This window comes from Lutzomyia longipalpis, chromosome 3, assembly GCF_024334085.1.
Source record: "Lutzomyia longipalpis isolate SR_M1_2022 chromosome 3, ASM2433408v1".
In the NCBI taxonomy this organism is placed as follows: Eukaryota; Metazoa; Arthropoda; class Insecta; order Diptera; family Psychodidae; genus Lutzomyia; species Lutzomyia longipalpis.
In genome coordinates this window covers 1754827-1771257 of record NC_074709.1, presented here as the reverse complement: position 1 = coordinate 1771257, position 16431 = coordinate 1754827, and the positions used below count along the sequence as shown (strand labels likewise).

The window sequence follows — 16431 nt, the reverse complement described above, 5'->3', positions numbered from 1 at the left end:
GACGAGTTAATTTTGGACACAATTTTCCTACGCAGCCCTTCTTTTTTTGCCCACACATTCTTTGGGGAAAATCACCGCAAGACATTTAATTTACTATCATGGGCGCGCACTCAAAAGGAAAAGAACACGGCGCAAGAGAAATTTTCTTCTCGTTGAAAAGTTTTTTAATTAAGCAATTCTTGCTCGTTTAGAAACACCGCGCAATGCACAGAAGCACTCCTGCCTGAGGTTATCTACTCAATGGTGCAGAATTTATGGCAGTTGATTGTCAATATAAATGCAAATTCATTCAACGAGCATTATCGGAACAATTAGTGCGTCAACCCAGAGAAATCCATTCACAAATTCTCACCATTTTTCACCCCAAGTTGGCATAAAAAAGTGAATTTGTATTCAAAAGAAGAACGTTGCGCTGAAAAGCTCAAAAAGAGACGTGGAATTGTCGCAATGGGGAGTCACAACCCCACAAAATGACTCTTTTCACTTGAGCAAACTCTTCTCACGGAACAATTACAGAAATCAATGGGCTCTTTGATGACAAATATAAGAGGGTGCTTAACTTTTTGTGCACGCAGAGCTTTTATGGTGGGGTGATTTCATTGTTGAAGAACAATTTATTGCTTCGCTTCTTGGAGGAAAATCACAAAGATAAAAGCTCAAATGAAGAGGAGTTTAATCATGATGAAGAATGGTTGAGAATATGGGAAGGAAGAAAATTTTAAAACGTAAAGAAAATTCAATAAAGCTCTGTGTGGGTATATTAAAGTTTAGATTAAGCTTCGCGGTAGTCATCGTATTTTCTTTTTCATTTCAAAAGGTTTAAAGTTTCTAATTTATAGATAACAAAATAGATAACACGATGGAGACGCCTGGTAGTTTTCTGGGTTGATCTACTTATCAAGAAAAATGAGCTCATTTAATAAAACTTTCATAAACTGAAATAAAATTAAAATAATTAAAAGAAAATTCTCTTGATAGACACTAAAAAAATCAAAGAAAGTAATGCAAAATTGTGCAAAATAAATTAGTTGTTCCTTCTCGTAATTTCCCTGACAAAATATACAATTTTTCACAAGTCTTTTCCCTCTTCGTGCGAAAGAATACAACTCCCCGAATTTGGCATATTAAGAGACAATTGAGCGAAAGACGAGGAATTCTCTTGTGATGTGCTTTTGATCTCCCATTGCGAAAACATGTGCTCCGCCACCATGAATTATAAAATTTATAGTGTGTCTCATTTTTGTGGATGGTACGGCGAATAAGAGGAATTATTCAGTGTGTGACAATTTTTTTCATTCAAGCACTCTTTTTCCTTCCTTGCGACTAAGAGTGTTTTGAGACGACGGTTATTTATTGCTCAGTTGATGTTAATTGTTTCTTATATGTTTGAAGGCACTTTGGGAGGTTTTTTTTTCTCGCAGTTACACTTTCTTGGGCTTTTTCTTTTCTTTCTTTCTTTGCACACTCTGAGAAAAATGCGTAAACCCACAGCGAGGATGAAATTAATGAAGCAAAACGTGATTTTTTGGTGATTTATCTTCAATGGTTTTTTCTCTCTTCCGAGGACACCAGGCGCCTCCACGGAGTTGAAGATGAATTTTGCATATTTATCGATAAATTAATCTCACATGAACACATTGATACAAAATATTTCAATTTGAATCTTCTTCTGGTACCCAAAGTTGAGGGAAAAAGAGTGGATGTGGAAGAGTTTATGAGGGAGAACAAGAAAAAGTTACAAAATAAAAAAAACGATAAGGTTTTGCTTCTTTTTTTTTGGTAATGGTAAAAGGAAACGGGGCGACCCAAAGAAGAAATATTGGTGGAAAAAGAGGACGTATTATGGGAAAATATGCGAGAACAAGAATTGTTTGATGTTCTCTCCGGAGTGAGTTCCAAAGAGCGATCTAATCGATTTTTTATCGGAATGGGTTGAATTATAAATTCGTCTTACGACACATTCGCAGAACACTACCGAATCCCAATGGCAAAAACACACATTCCATGCTGACCATTGGTGATCGCGGGAAAAAGAAGTTGCATGGATGGAGAGAGAGAGATCGCGTCGCGGATGCCATGGAGAATTGTGGCGAAAATATCGATGAAGAGAGAAGTTTACAAAGTGCCCCATGGACCACTCTCCAATATCAAAAGGGCCGAACAAGTCACACAGGCAATTTGGGGGGGTAAGTGAAAAAAAGTATGGGATTCCTTCTTCATCTGGTTCATATACCTCCCTCTCTGCGCGTGGAATATTTCTCTAAATTCCCGCCTTTTGCTACTTCTTTTATCAACGGCAATTTATGACGTTTGCAAACGGCAACATTGTCTTTGTGAATTTGCCAGTGTGTAACAGATGGGAAAATTATGCTTAATTGTTGCACTAATAGGTGGATAATTTTTGTTGTAATTTCCAGACGGATCCAGTCCGATGTCGGCGAGAAATTTTCCAGCATCGTTTTGGAATAGCAACTACGTACCTCCGACTCCGGCGCCCACACATCCTCAAGTAAGTAATCGCATTTCCTTTCTCTATGTAACATTTTATTTAAAAAAAATTATTCAACTGAAAATTAACCCTCAGAATAACCTCTAATAACCCTCTATTATCCCCCATCTAATGTTGTCGAAGATTTGAACAAAAAAATCAATTAATATACACTGATTGACCTAAAACACAAATTCCTTTCATCTCGCGTGGTAATTTATTGATTTTAATTAGTGTTTTTGTGATTGATTTCAAATCACATCAATTATGATTTCTTACCTTGTATCGTGATGAATTTGAGGTGAAAGATAAAGTTAATGAAATAATTTTGCACAATATTTTATTTACCATTCAAGTTTCTAGTCAACAGGTTTGTTAGTGATAATTTTAAAATGTTCGTACATGGGCAGAAAAAATGTTTTTTTTTATATAATATTGGGCCTTATTCAGCGACCAAGAAACCCTTGAAATTCGCTTGAAATCTTGAAATTTCAGTACAAAATTCAAAGATTTCAAGGGTTTCTTGGTCGCTGAATTGGGCCCATTGATTTAGAAAAAATAGGTGTAGTTTTGAAAAAATAAAGAATATTAAAAAAGGATAAATCAAGATTTTCTATTAAGAAAATCAGAGCGAGTAATTAATATATTATTAAGTTAATATAATATTTTTTTAAATATTTCAAAGTAAGTAAAGAATAATTTTGTAAAATATTTCAGAAAAATAAAACAATGATGGTTTAAATTTTTCTGTCTGGCAAATAGGATTCCAGGAAAACCCGGAAAACCATAAGCTTAATCAAAACGAACAGCTTTCTTACAATGAAATAAGATTTCTTTTATTTAGTTAGATCATTACATTCTCAATTTCGAGAGAACAATAAGAAAGAAAATTTACCAAACCAACACAATTTTATTCCAACATACAGCGTGGTCAAACATCAAATAAATTATGCAGAAATTGTGATATTAAAAATATTCATAGCACATGCATTTTCCAGCATGTTCTCCATGAGTAATGCATCCTCCATTCTCGTAATCATGTTGTTCACAAACTTGTTGACAGACTTCATCGATGCATTTTTCATTCCCTTTGCCATTTCCCTTGCCCTTCCCTGGAAAAGGAAATTCAATTTAGTAAATCTCTGAGGAAAAATTATTATATTTATTCAACTTACCTTGTACTGCAGCCATTGTGGTAGTTAAAGCAAGAAAGAAGAAAATGGTGAAGATTAAGAACTTGAAGAGCTTCATATTGTTGAAGATTTTTAATATTTGTCAACACTTCTGAAGACAACTGCGAAGCTTGTATGAAAAATGAGCGTTAAAGCTACTCTTTTATACTAATTTCTTATCAATTTCATTGTTGAATAGTTTCTTATCAAATTCCTTAATATTCTTTAAATGAATGAAATAACTTTAAGTTTCATTTTTTTAATAGTTTCACTTGATATCCCACACGTGTGGCAAAACTTCTAGAATGTACAAAGCAGCAAAGAAAATATTTTATGGTAAAAAAAGAATTTTTAATTCTAAAACGTGCCATTGTTGAATTGATAATGAAAATTTTAGCCCGGGAAATGACGATATGCAATGAAATTGAGAAAAATAGAAATGTCTTTTTCTGACTTTTTAAAGATCTCAGAAACATCAATTTTTTTCATTATTTAACTTTTGACAAAATAAAATAATTTGAATAAAATAATCCTCAATTCTTCACTTAAAAAGGCCTAAAAAATCTATCTAATCTAACATATGCAATTATTTAATTCTGAATCAAAACTGATATTCTTTGAAATCAAGAAACTTACTTTAAAATAATAAAAATAATTCCCAATTTTAGGTTCCGGACCTGTATTCGGCGGACGGAAGTTACTCAACGGATCCCTGGGTTCCTCATCATTACGGTTCCTACGCGGCTCACGCGCACGCCCATGCGGCTCACGCTTACCACCATCACCACAACATGGCTCAATATGGGAGTCTACTGAGGCTGCCTCAGCAATATGGACATGGGTCGAGGTAAGAAGTTTTGGCGAGGCTAGAGCCTGGCCTTTGAGTTCTCTTACCAATGTACTCTACAATATGCGCCCGTAGTAAATGGTCTCAAATGCTCGATTACAGATTGCATCACGACCAACAGACGGCACATGCCCTCGAGAGTGCCGCCGCGTACTCTAGCTACCCCTCAATGGCCGGTAAGTTTATTACATACATACATATATCCTACATTTTTATCCTACATAAATGATTTAAGGAATATAGGCTTGGATTGAAATAAATTAAATTTCACTATTCACGATAAAACTCTCGATTCAATTACGTATTTAGGTAAATTATTTTAATGGTTTTAGTTTTAAATTCTTTTTGCAAAGAACAATCTAATGGTTCTCTAGTTGTCCAATTTTAATCATTTCAATCACAAATTAAAATCATTTGCTACGAATTTACTAAAAGGAAAAATCTCATTACTCCGTACCAAAAGAAATCGAATCTCTAAATCTGAGTACTGATAGACCTCATCAATACCTTATCAAGATCATGAGGAAAGACTCACTGATCTTTTCGAAGATTAACCGAAAAGATGCTCACAGAGAAATCGATTGATGGCACAAAAAGTAAGTTTGAGTAAAAAGTATCGTGTCTGTGAGAGGGCACAAATTGCCGAGAATCTACATTCCTGGCATTTTCGTGGCGATTTAGTGTCTTTGTTGACCGCCAAATTGCGGCACGGTCCCGCAAAGAAGGGATTGGATGAGAAATCTCGTTTGGGGCACCACTCAAGAAGTGGATCCATCATCTCGCACGCAGTCGAGCTCATTCTTCTAAATGCATTTCGCACATATATTGGCAAAAAGCCGTCGGATTTATCTCCATCTCACTCATCGCGAATATACCTGGCGGTTGTCCCCCCATATGAGAAGACACCTTGTCACAACCCTCGAATCTCTCTCATCAGAGACAACCACAGAAGCCAACCGGCACATCACCATCCGCATTACAAATGGCCAATGATTATGACAGATAGTCATCTTTGTCAAAATGAGCCGCTCGGAATGTTAATATAACAAATGCATGCGCTTTTAATTGCGCTCCTCTTCCTCCGCGCATATGCGCAAGTGGCTCAAAACCCGATGACATTCCTTTGCTGCCATTCAAGAAGTCCACCATACATTCCTCCCGTTTGCCTCTTCGCATCAGCACTGCCGCAAGAATACTCAATGGCTAAATGGTGTGTGTGGAAAAAATATCAATGAAACTCCACCCCCCAATTATGGTGGCTTTTCCTAAAGTGGTGGCAAAACTAAACTAACTAACAAAAAAAAACCAACTCCTAGCTATATATGCGCCTATGCGTATGGTTGCGGAGCAAAAGAGAGTTTGTGAGGTACAAATTCTCGATGAGACTATAATTAGGTCGACAAAACGTGAAATGATAATTAATTTTATGAAACCCAACCATTATTCTGCGTCAAAAGGACGATTAAAGTGGAAGAAGAGGGAAAAACCGAGAAGTCAAATAAAAAAAAATCAATTGCTCTAAACGGGGGAAAGACACACAGTGCGGAGTTTTCCTTTTGGACGCACTTTTCTATAGCGTCTCCATGGACACTGAAAAAGTGAATGGACTCCAAGGGGGATTAAGTCATGTAATGCGGTGTACAGCGTAAACGAAGACACCAGAGAAGACTAACTGAAAGCGAAAATCGGGATTAATTTAACTTTTCCTCGTCAAATTTGGATGAATTTTTTAAAAAGGATTTTATTCGTTGTTGTTGGACATCGATGGAGATTAAAAAATTACCGAGAATACTTTGCATTTTCTGCTAGAAACTTCTAAGCTGATAAAAATTTGCCTCAAAATCTAGACAATGACGTCATTATTGTGTTTTTCACCTCTTTCGATATATAAAATATTTCATTTATCTATATAATAAAGAAAGGCCTGTTTGTTGGTAATCGTCGTTCCGACTTTTCTATACAAATCCACACCGTTTGATCGATCGCGATGAAATTTGGTACAGAGGCCCCTTATAACAGGCGGTTTCAGATGGCCGTATTCATTTTCCCCCCAAAGTCCCCCTTCAGGTAGCCCCCATAGAGATTTCATGCAGTTTTTGCAAATTTTTGAATTTGGCGCCTAAATTGTTGTATGAAAATGATTTCTTCTCTTTGCAATTTTTTTTCTTTTTCCTTCGATGAGAGCTTCCCATCTATATAATAAAGAAAGGCCTGTTTGTTGGTAATCGTCGTTCCGACTTTTCTATACAAATCCACACCGTTTGACCGATCGCGATGAAATTTGGTACAGAGGCTCCTTATAACAGGCGGTTTCAGATGGCCGCATTCATTTCCCCCCCAAAGCCCCCCTTCAGGTAGCCTCCATAGAGATTTCATGCAGTTTTTGCAAATTTTTGAATTTGGCGCCTAAATTGTTGTATGAAAATGATTTCTTCTCTTTGCAAGTTTTTTCTTTTGGGTTTGATAAGTGGCCCAAATCTGCCTTTAAACCATCACAATTTATTTTCTCTCTAAAATTTGCGCGAAGCGCAACAAATCCCCGCGAAGCGGGGCGAGGTAAATTGGAGCGAAGCGACAATTTACCTCGTTGTTGAAATAAAAATGAATAAGGTTGTTCACTAAATTTCCTCAATTATACGCGATAAATTACACTTTGCCTTCCAAATCCGATCTATCATTTTTGCTGCCAAGTCATTCCTTTTTCCCCACATTCTCTATTTTCACCACTCGAATTCACCATTTAGAGCGCGCGCCAAATTCAAATATTGGGCCTTATTCAGCAACCAAGAAACCTTTGAAATTCGTTTAAAATCTTGAAATTTCAGTAAAAAAATTCAAAGATTTCAAGGGTTCCTTGGTCGCTGAATTAGGCCCATTATTTTAATTTCATAAGTTTTCCGAACAAAGGTCCTTTTCTTCAAAAATTATCAAATTCATGAAACTTAAAAAAAATTTAACGATTCATTGAATTTAGTGGATTACTAAGAACAAACATTTTATGATTCAAAATTCAAAAAAGTATTCAAAATTTTTTCTGATTTTTAACGCATATTTTTGGCATACATAATAATTAATTTCAAGAAATTCGGTGTACATTTTAACACGAAGCTGTACAACGCTTTCTCGCATATACATATGCTCTCACACCCAAATCAGCTAAAGGATTGCGCGGAAAAATGATCCATCTCCAAAGGAAAGGAACAGAGACTCATATTAAATGCTTCTATAACAACTTTTTTGTGCAACTCTATAAATTGCATTCCAGCATTCCTTTCTATGGCATTTTTCTTTTTATATTCCACTCAATGTGTCTGCATTCGCATAAACTTTGCAACTTTTTTTGCCATAGCACCTCGTGGATGTGTTTGTGTTTGTTTTCCATTTTTAATTTCATACCAATTTTCTTGCCTTCCACCAAAGCAAACTACAATCAGAGCCGCGATGTGCTGTACCACGGTGGTTGTGGATGGGTGTGCAAAATGATCTGCAGGCAGTTCTGCAATTCATCCAGAAAGTTTTCATTTATTCAAATGGAAAAAATACAAGAAGGGGATTTTCTTTTATTTAATTTAATTAAGAATTTTCCACAAAAACATGGAAATAGGCTTCTGATTTTTATTCTAAAAAACCTTCTTATGGATCCGTTTGGTGTGCTCTATTTCTTTCTTTCTTTTTTTAATTCGTCCACAGACGTTTGGAATTGAGGGAGAGTCGATGAAATGGAAAATATTTCGGGTATTTCTCTAATTTTCAGCACAATAAACATTGAAGAATTCTCATGAGATTTGATATTTTTGAGTTAAAATTTTAATTAAATTTTCAAACACCATAAACGCGTTTTCCAGATGTGACTGGCTTTCTATTCGCCTTTCAAAAGCATCTAGAGCAAAGAAAAATCCATTTGAGGGGGAATTTTCATTCATTATTCAAAATTCTTGGCCACACAGGAGAACCGCAGCGTATAAAATATAATTAAACATTTTCACAATTTTAGAAATAAATCCTTCCACATGGTCTTTTGGGGGTTTACAAAAGAAATAATTTTATTATTGCGGAAAATATCTCTGTACTACACAACTGTAAATTGGGCTGCTATTAAGGTTTTATCAAAATTAATTTTGGATTTAATTTTATTTTTACTTCAAGGTGAAGGTATTTAATTTGTTACACAAAGATACCGGGATGAATCCTTGAAAATATAGACAAAAAGTTCCAAGCCCCAGCTTCCCCTAAATATAAAATAAATTCTAAATATTCTTTCAATATGTATTAAACCCCATATGCACCGGAATATTTAAGCACAAACAAAGCATATAGAAACGTTTGTAATATTCCTCAATTTTGCCCCTTGCGTAGACCTCAAAATCCACCCTCATTTAATTCACTGACTCCATCCGAGAAATTCCCACCCCCCAACTCTTTCAAATTGAATCTCCTCCTGCAAGTCCATCACCGAGAGTTTCCTCTTTCTTCCGCCATCAAAATTCATCGACCCTTCCTCCTGCCCCATCTCTCGCTCCATATTATCCAGGAAAAATATCCCTGGTGGAGTTTCTTCGTTTTGCACCCCAGGAATGATTAAATGTGCAAAATGTTTGATATTATTTTAAAATTACACCGGGGCTTTTAATTAAATTTCTGGTGAGAAATTCGCAGTGGAAATTGGTTCCCCTTGGCATTGTTGTTCTGGTCAAAATGAAGTGTTTTGTTGAATTTTGGGTTGAAATCCTTCATATGGACTGTAGAAATTCCTCATCGATCCAACATACACACAACAGTGTGGTGGAATTGTGTTTTTTTTTAACTCAGACTGAATGGAAACCATTGAGGAATTTTTTTAGTTGGGACTCCGTCTCAAGAATTTGCCAATATAAGTGCTATCGATTGAAAATAGTAGGTAAGGGTTTGATTGACCTTAAATTAGAACATCTCACTGAGGCGGATTTATTGGTTCAATTCAGTTTAATTAAATTGCAAAAGTCAATGTGACATTTACAACTGTCACTTAAAGTTCTGTCAAAGTTATTCATGTCAATGGTTTAATTTTTATTATTTTTTCGTGTAGATATCTTGAATCGATCCTAATTTTAGACAACTTCTTCTTAAATTCATGTAAATTAAATAAATAATATTAAAATTTAATTTTACAGAATGCTGTCATTGATTAATAACTGTCATGTAATGACAGCTGTCAATGTAGCTATACTTCTGTCAAAATTCCTGCCAATAACTTAATTTAAATTTTTAAATTAGAACTTAAACGTTAACTTTCCAATTTATTAGGTACTTATTGGTTTTATTGGAAAGCCTCATAAATGTATTTTCTTATTAATAAAAAAACATTCCCATGCTCCTTCAGAAGCTCTTCGGTTAATTTAAGTGCTTTTCGAGAGTATTATATAGGTTCCTCCCATGTTATGTATTTTTAGTGTGAAAATGTGAAGAGATTGAATCAGTTTGTGAACGAAATGGAGAAATTGAGGTGCGAGTATGGGACCATTAAATTGTAAATTGCCCATAAAATGTGAGAGAACAATTAATTAGGAGTCACCTTAAATGTCTATCGGCATCGCCATCGACTTCGGCGCAGCTTAATTTTTTATTTTTTTTCCCTTCTCCCAAATGGCCATTTGCATGCGCGGGAATCTGAGACATTTGCACATGGTTTCTCTCGCAAGTTGATCGCGTCCACAAGAGCCACTCAATTGCACCATTGCGAGATTACAATCAACGCGGGGAACCTTTGGGGGCCTCTGTGTTGATATACATTGAGCGCGCGATGCCCCAAAGAGGCGGTCCTTAGCTCACCGACGGCATCTTGCATTGGTTGCCTCAACGAGATATTCATGCTTCTTTCCTTATTACTTTTTCTTCGCACAGCTTCCACTTTAATATCATTTTCGCGCAATTTTTCACCTCTCTTTTGCACCAACTTTATGCCCTAAGTTTTTCTCTGTTCCACCCATTCTGCAGTATTGCCATTCATCTGCGCATCCGCTGGCATTCTCCCCAAAAGACATCAATTTTCCAGGATACGGAAGGAGCAAAAAAAAATGTACTTTCCCTGCGGAGTTTTGTGGCTCGTAGGAGTTTCAAATCTCTGACATCTCTTTAAGATTTTTGACCTTTGATTGAAAATTTTTTGGGGACTTGTATAAAAAAGAATATTCTAACGAGGCATTGCTATCCAAGTTTTTATCCTTAAACTTTTACTGTAAATTCCTAAGGGAAAGGTAGAAAATTGTTAAATATGGAAGATTTTTATTCCTTGAAACAGAGGTTTAAGCTGTACCCATAGCTTTTGCTAAAAAGACGTTGTTCGTTGTTTTTTCTCACTAAAGAGCAAGCTTTTGCTCTTTAGATTTTTCTTAAGGGTTGTCTTGTGAAAAACGGCGGAAAACTCATAAGGTTTACTTGGTGGTTTTTTTCTTGACGTGATTTTTGCGGGCTTTTTTGGTGGGAGCTGAGATGCTCTCTCCGGAGGCGTCAAGGTCCCCGGAGAGAGCATCTCAGCTCCCACCAAAAAAGCCCTCATAAGGTTTAAGCACTAAAATATTAGAAGCTTTACAGAAACTTTAAAAACTAACATATCAAAAATTCACCATCATGGGAACTTTAAAGGATAAAACTTTTCTTTGTTAAATGAATTTGTGCTTAATTAAAACTTTAATTCCTAAGGGTTGTTTTATACCTTTAATTTCTTCAAATTTCAAGGGTTAAACTTGTTTGCTTCAAAAGTTCAGTGAACATTTTGAATTTTATTCCCAACTAAACCCTTTGCCCCATTACTCTTTCAACCTCATCAACAAACCCGATGTAGAGCCGTGTAGAGAGGAAAAATTGTGAGTGGCAGAAGCAACCCTTCATAAAATGTTCTCTAATATTGAACCCCACATCCAAACTCAGTTGAACCCTAACTTTCCCTCCGATTTTCCGGGTTGGACGGTTGATGTGTGGGCTTGTTGGAAAAAAGGGAGGCGAAATTCGGGGGAGCGAGTGAAGCATGTTTGCAGACCTCATAAATACACCTTGTGATGTCGCACAAGGGCTGAACCCGATGGGGAGAGATTTCACAAACACGCGTTCGTAGTCTCGAAGGCACAAACGGATGTGGGTATTGTCACCACGACCGCATATTACATCAAACAAACACACATGGAGGGTGGAAATTTGCATTGAGCACCCCGAGACGCGCATCGGTGGAGGACGCAGAATTCATTTCAGCCACCACCCCACCACCGCGCAGACATTTTCATGTAGTCACCCCTTGTGTGCGAGTGGAGTCATAAATTTTCCACGAGGGGGAAGCGTACTGGACGGGAGCAGAGACATTTTCGCCGCCCTCCAGGAGAAGCCATCCCGTCGTGCATTTCGGCAGACATTTCATTCATCACCACCCCAAAGCGACACAATGGCGTAAAACACCCTCGCCCGGGGTTTGGAGTACACACTGGACCGCCGAGAGCTTCTGTACTGTATCTGCCTCTGCCTTGTCCCCTGTTTCCCTTTTGACCAGATAAAATGGACATACAGGAGTGAACTTGGGGAGGTTCTGACTACATATACATTTAACATTGCTGCAATCGATTAAATTAAATTTGTACATGAAAATCTCTAAAAGGACGTAACAGAGAACCAATACAACCGATCATTGTAGAATTAAAGTAGATACTTATTTAAGGAAGAATATATACATAGAATAGGTTAAATATGGAATCTTGGTTTAAATAAAAGAGAAAATTAAATAATATTTGCTTGAAAATGCAAACAATGACGTCACTATTGTGTTTTCATCTCACCCAATGTATGAAACATAAAAATACATTGCAAAGCTCATTGATGAAACATCAACGTACATGTTTCATTCGTTAAAAGAGCCACATTGCTGACGTCATTGTTAATATTTTTTAGACAAAGATTTCCCACCTCATTCTTATTGATATCAATGTAAAAAAGAAAAGATTCTTTAGCAAATTCTGAAACTTGTATTTCAAATGAAGAGTTTTCCGTATAAGAATGAATAAACTCCTTTTAAATTTTTGAATTTAAAATTTAAAATTTATGAACTATTTTTTTTTGTATCTTTTCAGGTCTCGAAGCCCAAGTCCAGGAATCATCGAAAGACCTCTACTGGTTCTAAAAGGCTGTAGAATTTAGCAAAGATAAATTGGTGCCGCAGTATTAGTTTAAAAGAACCATTAAGAGAGATGTGTCGAGAATAAAACACGCAGAGTTTATTCTAGTGAAAACTAATTTAAAAAATAAAGTGTAGCATATAAACGAATTGTGGTACAAAAACTCAATAAAATAAAGAAGAAATTTAAAGAAAAAAAATCGTGATAGTAAGTTTAAAGAAAAAAAATAATCACCCGAGAGCGTGTAGCATGATTTTTTGTGGTGAGAACGAGTCAGTGTTCGTTGTAGATTTTCTTTTCAAATTTTCCGTGAAAATGTTGTGTCTTTCGTCTTAGCGTGGTTAAAAACAAAAAAAAAAATCATAAAAAACATATAAATTGCGTCTAAAAGTGAGGGACTTTTGGCACCCTGTTGAAGGTTTCATCGACAACGAAAGGTTTCAGATGAGAACATCCATTTGGAGAGTTTAATTCGTCTCATGTGGAAAAAGAATTTTCTACACCGGAAAAGGACTTCTTTTGGTCTCTTAACAGTATCTCTGAGAAAATTTCCATCTCTATATTCGCCACGAGCTGTGAGTGACTTTGTAAGGAAATTTGCATTACAAAATATGTATGTATAACATCAAAAGAACCGAGAAGTGGCGGAAAGTTTATTTAAATGTTTTCTTACTTCTATTATGAGATTCAAACAGATAAAAAGTATTAATTACATAAACGTTACATTAATTGTGTAAATTTTTATATAGAAAATCACGAACACAGCAAAACATGTATTGTGGGTGCATTCCAGTCTGTTTGAGAAATAGGTGTGGCATTAAATCGATATTAGATTATACTTATTTACAACAAAAATTGGATTTGTTTATTGTTCTACAGAGGGCGCTAATTTTACATTAATTTTCATTATTTTCATCATATTAACGGAATAATTTAATTTTTTTAAAACATTTCGCATGCGCATGAAACATAAAAACATTGAAACATTCGTTATTTGTATCAGGATTTTTATTTTGTATATTGTATCAGTGGATATTTCTCAGTGAAAACGTCCTCTTTATCTTCTTTTACTATCTAAAAACACATTTCTCACTTGGCAAAACAATTAAAATTTGATAACTCAAATTAGGGAAAATTTAATGTTTCATGTTTCAGTTAATGTTTCACGCGAATGGGTTAATAGAAACACTTTATTATCAAACAGACTGTATTGAGGAATTGAAAAATCAAACAAACGCGCCACTTTGCCAATTGGAAAAACGTGCTCTTGCGCGTTTATAGGAAAATGGAATCATGCAATAAAAAGATGCGTTGAATAAAAAAAGAGATTGATGCCAAAACAAGAAAAATAGAGAGCCCGAGAGGAAAAAAAAGAGCGAAGCTATCAGACAGTAATTGGTGTTTGAAGTCGAAGAAAAAACAAGCCTATGCACACGAATTATTTAAGAAAAGTTTTTCTTCCCATCGAGCGGCACCAACCGCTATAAATTGCAAGTTGCCATGTTTAATTAACTTAATTACACGCGACTATTATTGTTGAATTTAATAATCGCTCCTTTTTTTTCATCATAGTTCGGCACATTTTCTTCCCAATATTATATGTTATTATATTTTTTTTCGTATAATAATTTATTGTTATTAAACACTCGCTTTCCTTTGCGCGCATATGCAAACAACTCACGCCATTTCTTGCAATTTAGTCCCCCAACATGAGGGAAACTCGAGAGGCCTCTTCCATGAATTAACTTCTTTCTCCTTGGCGGAAAATTGGAGGCACTTATTAAATATTATTAAATTAATTAGTCCACTTTTAGGAGTTTTATTTTGCATGGACTCTTTATTTTTCCGCCAATTAAATGCACCCAGGAATTAATCTCGTGATACGGCAAAGAACAAAGAAATGCTGGAAATGCCCTCCAACTCGTTTTTCCACAATATTATTATTGACGTAATTTTTTTTTAACTTAAAAAATTAAAAATTTGGTAAATGACACAAAATTCGAGCAAAATTGCAACATTTTCCTTCTCTTTTTCCGACTTAATTGCCAAGCGATGTGGAAAATTATGGAAAACGAGAACCGAATGGTTAAATAATAAATCCTAAATTTTTCCGCATGACTGAATGTCGAGTGGTGGACAAATTCAATTGAGAGGCCCTCGTGGGTTAATGATAATGGAAAATCAGTAATTGTTGTGATGAAAAGAGCCACAGAGGAGTCAAAGAGAGAAATATGAAAACAGCACGGTGTAGTCCAGTGAATTTCATCTATGTGACCAAAATTCACGCAGTAACAGAGTCCATTAGAACAAGAATTTTCCATAGTATTAATTGCACTCATTGGGCGGATGTTTTTCATTGAAAATTTTCCGAATTAATTAACTTGTTGGCTAACCATGAATAATTCAAATGCAAAAATTTTCCCCGAACAGGATGCAGCAAAAACTAAATTAAATATGTAAACTTTTTTTTTGTTTGAATAAAATTAAATTTTCATTGTTTCCATTAAAAGAAAAAAAATTATAGATATTCTTTTCATCATTTTAAATGATTTTATTGAGCGAAAAACATGGCAAGAAAATCTACCAATAATGTGTAATAAAAAAAAGAGATACAAGAACTTCACAAATAGTAAGAAAAATAAATAAGTTTAGCAAATAATTTCTGTAAATAGAAAAACTAAAATATTTGAGAAACTTACAGAGTTTTTTTTTTTGTTAGATTCTTTGTAACTGAGCTGATTATAAGGAATTTTTGTGTAAATATAGAAAAAATGTCTGAGTGACTATGAAACAAGGTAAAAAATCCATCGAAGAATTTTGTTCTTGCATGAAAAATTGTAAAAATGAAATTATTAGACCGTAAACATGATCGAAATTGTGCAATTTTTCATTGTAAAAACCAATAAGAAAAATATTAAACATGGGGTGGTTGAGTATGAAATGTCATAGTTTGAACGAAAAAATCATAATGTTTAATAAAATAAGAAAATGTAATGTATACCTACACTGTAAGGAAAAAATTAGAGATCTTTCAGAAGCCACAAAAGGAAGAAATAAAATATGGATTTGGTAAAAAAAAATCCGTTGCGTTATTTTTCAGTCAAAATTGTGACATTACCTACTTGACAGCTCTTTACCAGGATGACATTATGTCAAACAATCACTACAATTCTTAGATTTAAAGAGAAAAAAGTTTGCTGGATTATAGAAAAAAAAATCTGTTCACACCACACATTTCTTGTAGAAAAATAAAGAAAGAAGAAAACCCCTTTTTGGAGAAAGAAAATCATCACTCAAGTGGCAAAAAAAGAGAATAAATTTCTGTAAATAAATTAAAATTAATCCAAATATACAATAGAATTACTGAAAGACAGATGAATAAAGAAAGTGGAGACAAAATGTTGCTCTAAAAATCACTTAAAAAGCCTCTTTTTCTTCACACACACACCCCCTGAAAATCCACTGATTTATCGTTGCGGATGGTCTGTACCATATGCGTGTTGTTTTGGGCAATTCGTCATTTTTGTCCCACATTGGATGATTTATTTCACCAAAAATCATTTCCTGGTCTTAATAAGGACACTCACAGTGTCTTTTTCGCCATGTTATGAGACAATTTTTCTAATTAGACCCAAATGGAATTCCCAGACTCCACCAGACGCAACTCAACGGTTCAGGATCACTTGCAGTGATTGATTTCGCTCTTTTACTTCATCTGGCTGCGTTTGGATTCAACCAGGGACAATTCTGGGATAATTGGGATGCGGCCATTAAGTAGGTACCATGCGA

General features: G+C 35.1%; 1 protein-coding gene and 1 long non-coding RNA gene across 2 annotated transcripts in view; one reads left to right on the top strand and one right to left on the bottom strand.

Moving 5' to 3' along the window:
* LOC129794285 (protein vestigial) overlaps window positions 1-16066 on the top strand; it is a 39271-nt gene extending 23205 nt beyond the window's left edge. Inside the window, exons 5-8 of the mRNA XM_055835071.1 lie at window positions 2418-2509; window positions 4329-4507; window positions 4583-4683; window positions 12598-16066. Coding sequence (XP_055691046.1) covers window positions 2418-2509; window positions 4329-4507; window positions 4583-4683; window positions 12598-12647 — 422 coding nt within the window. The 3' untranslated portion in view covers window positions 12648-16066. The remainder of the gene's footprint in view (window positions 1-2417; window positions 2510-4328; window positions 4508-4582; window positions 4684-12597) is intronic.
* On the bottom strand, window positions 3379-3797 carry LOC129794032 (uncharacterized). The gene is made up of 2 exons (XR_008750987.1): window positions 3664-3797; window positions 3379-3600 (listed from the first exon to the last, which is right to left on the bottom strand). It is a non-coding gene; the product is annotated as an uncharacterized LOC129794032 (long non-coding RNA).
* Window positions 16067-16431: the final 365 nt, after the last annotated feature.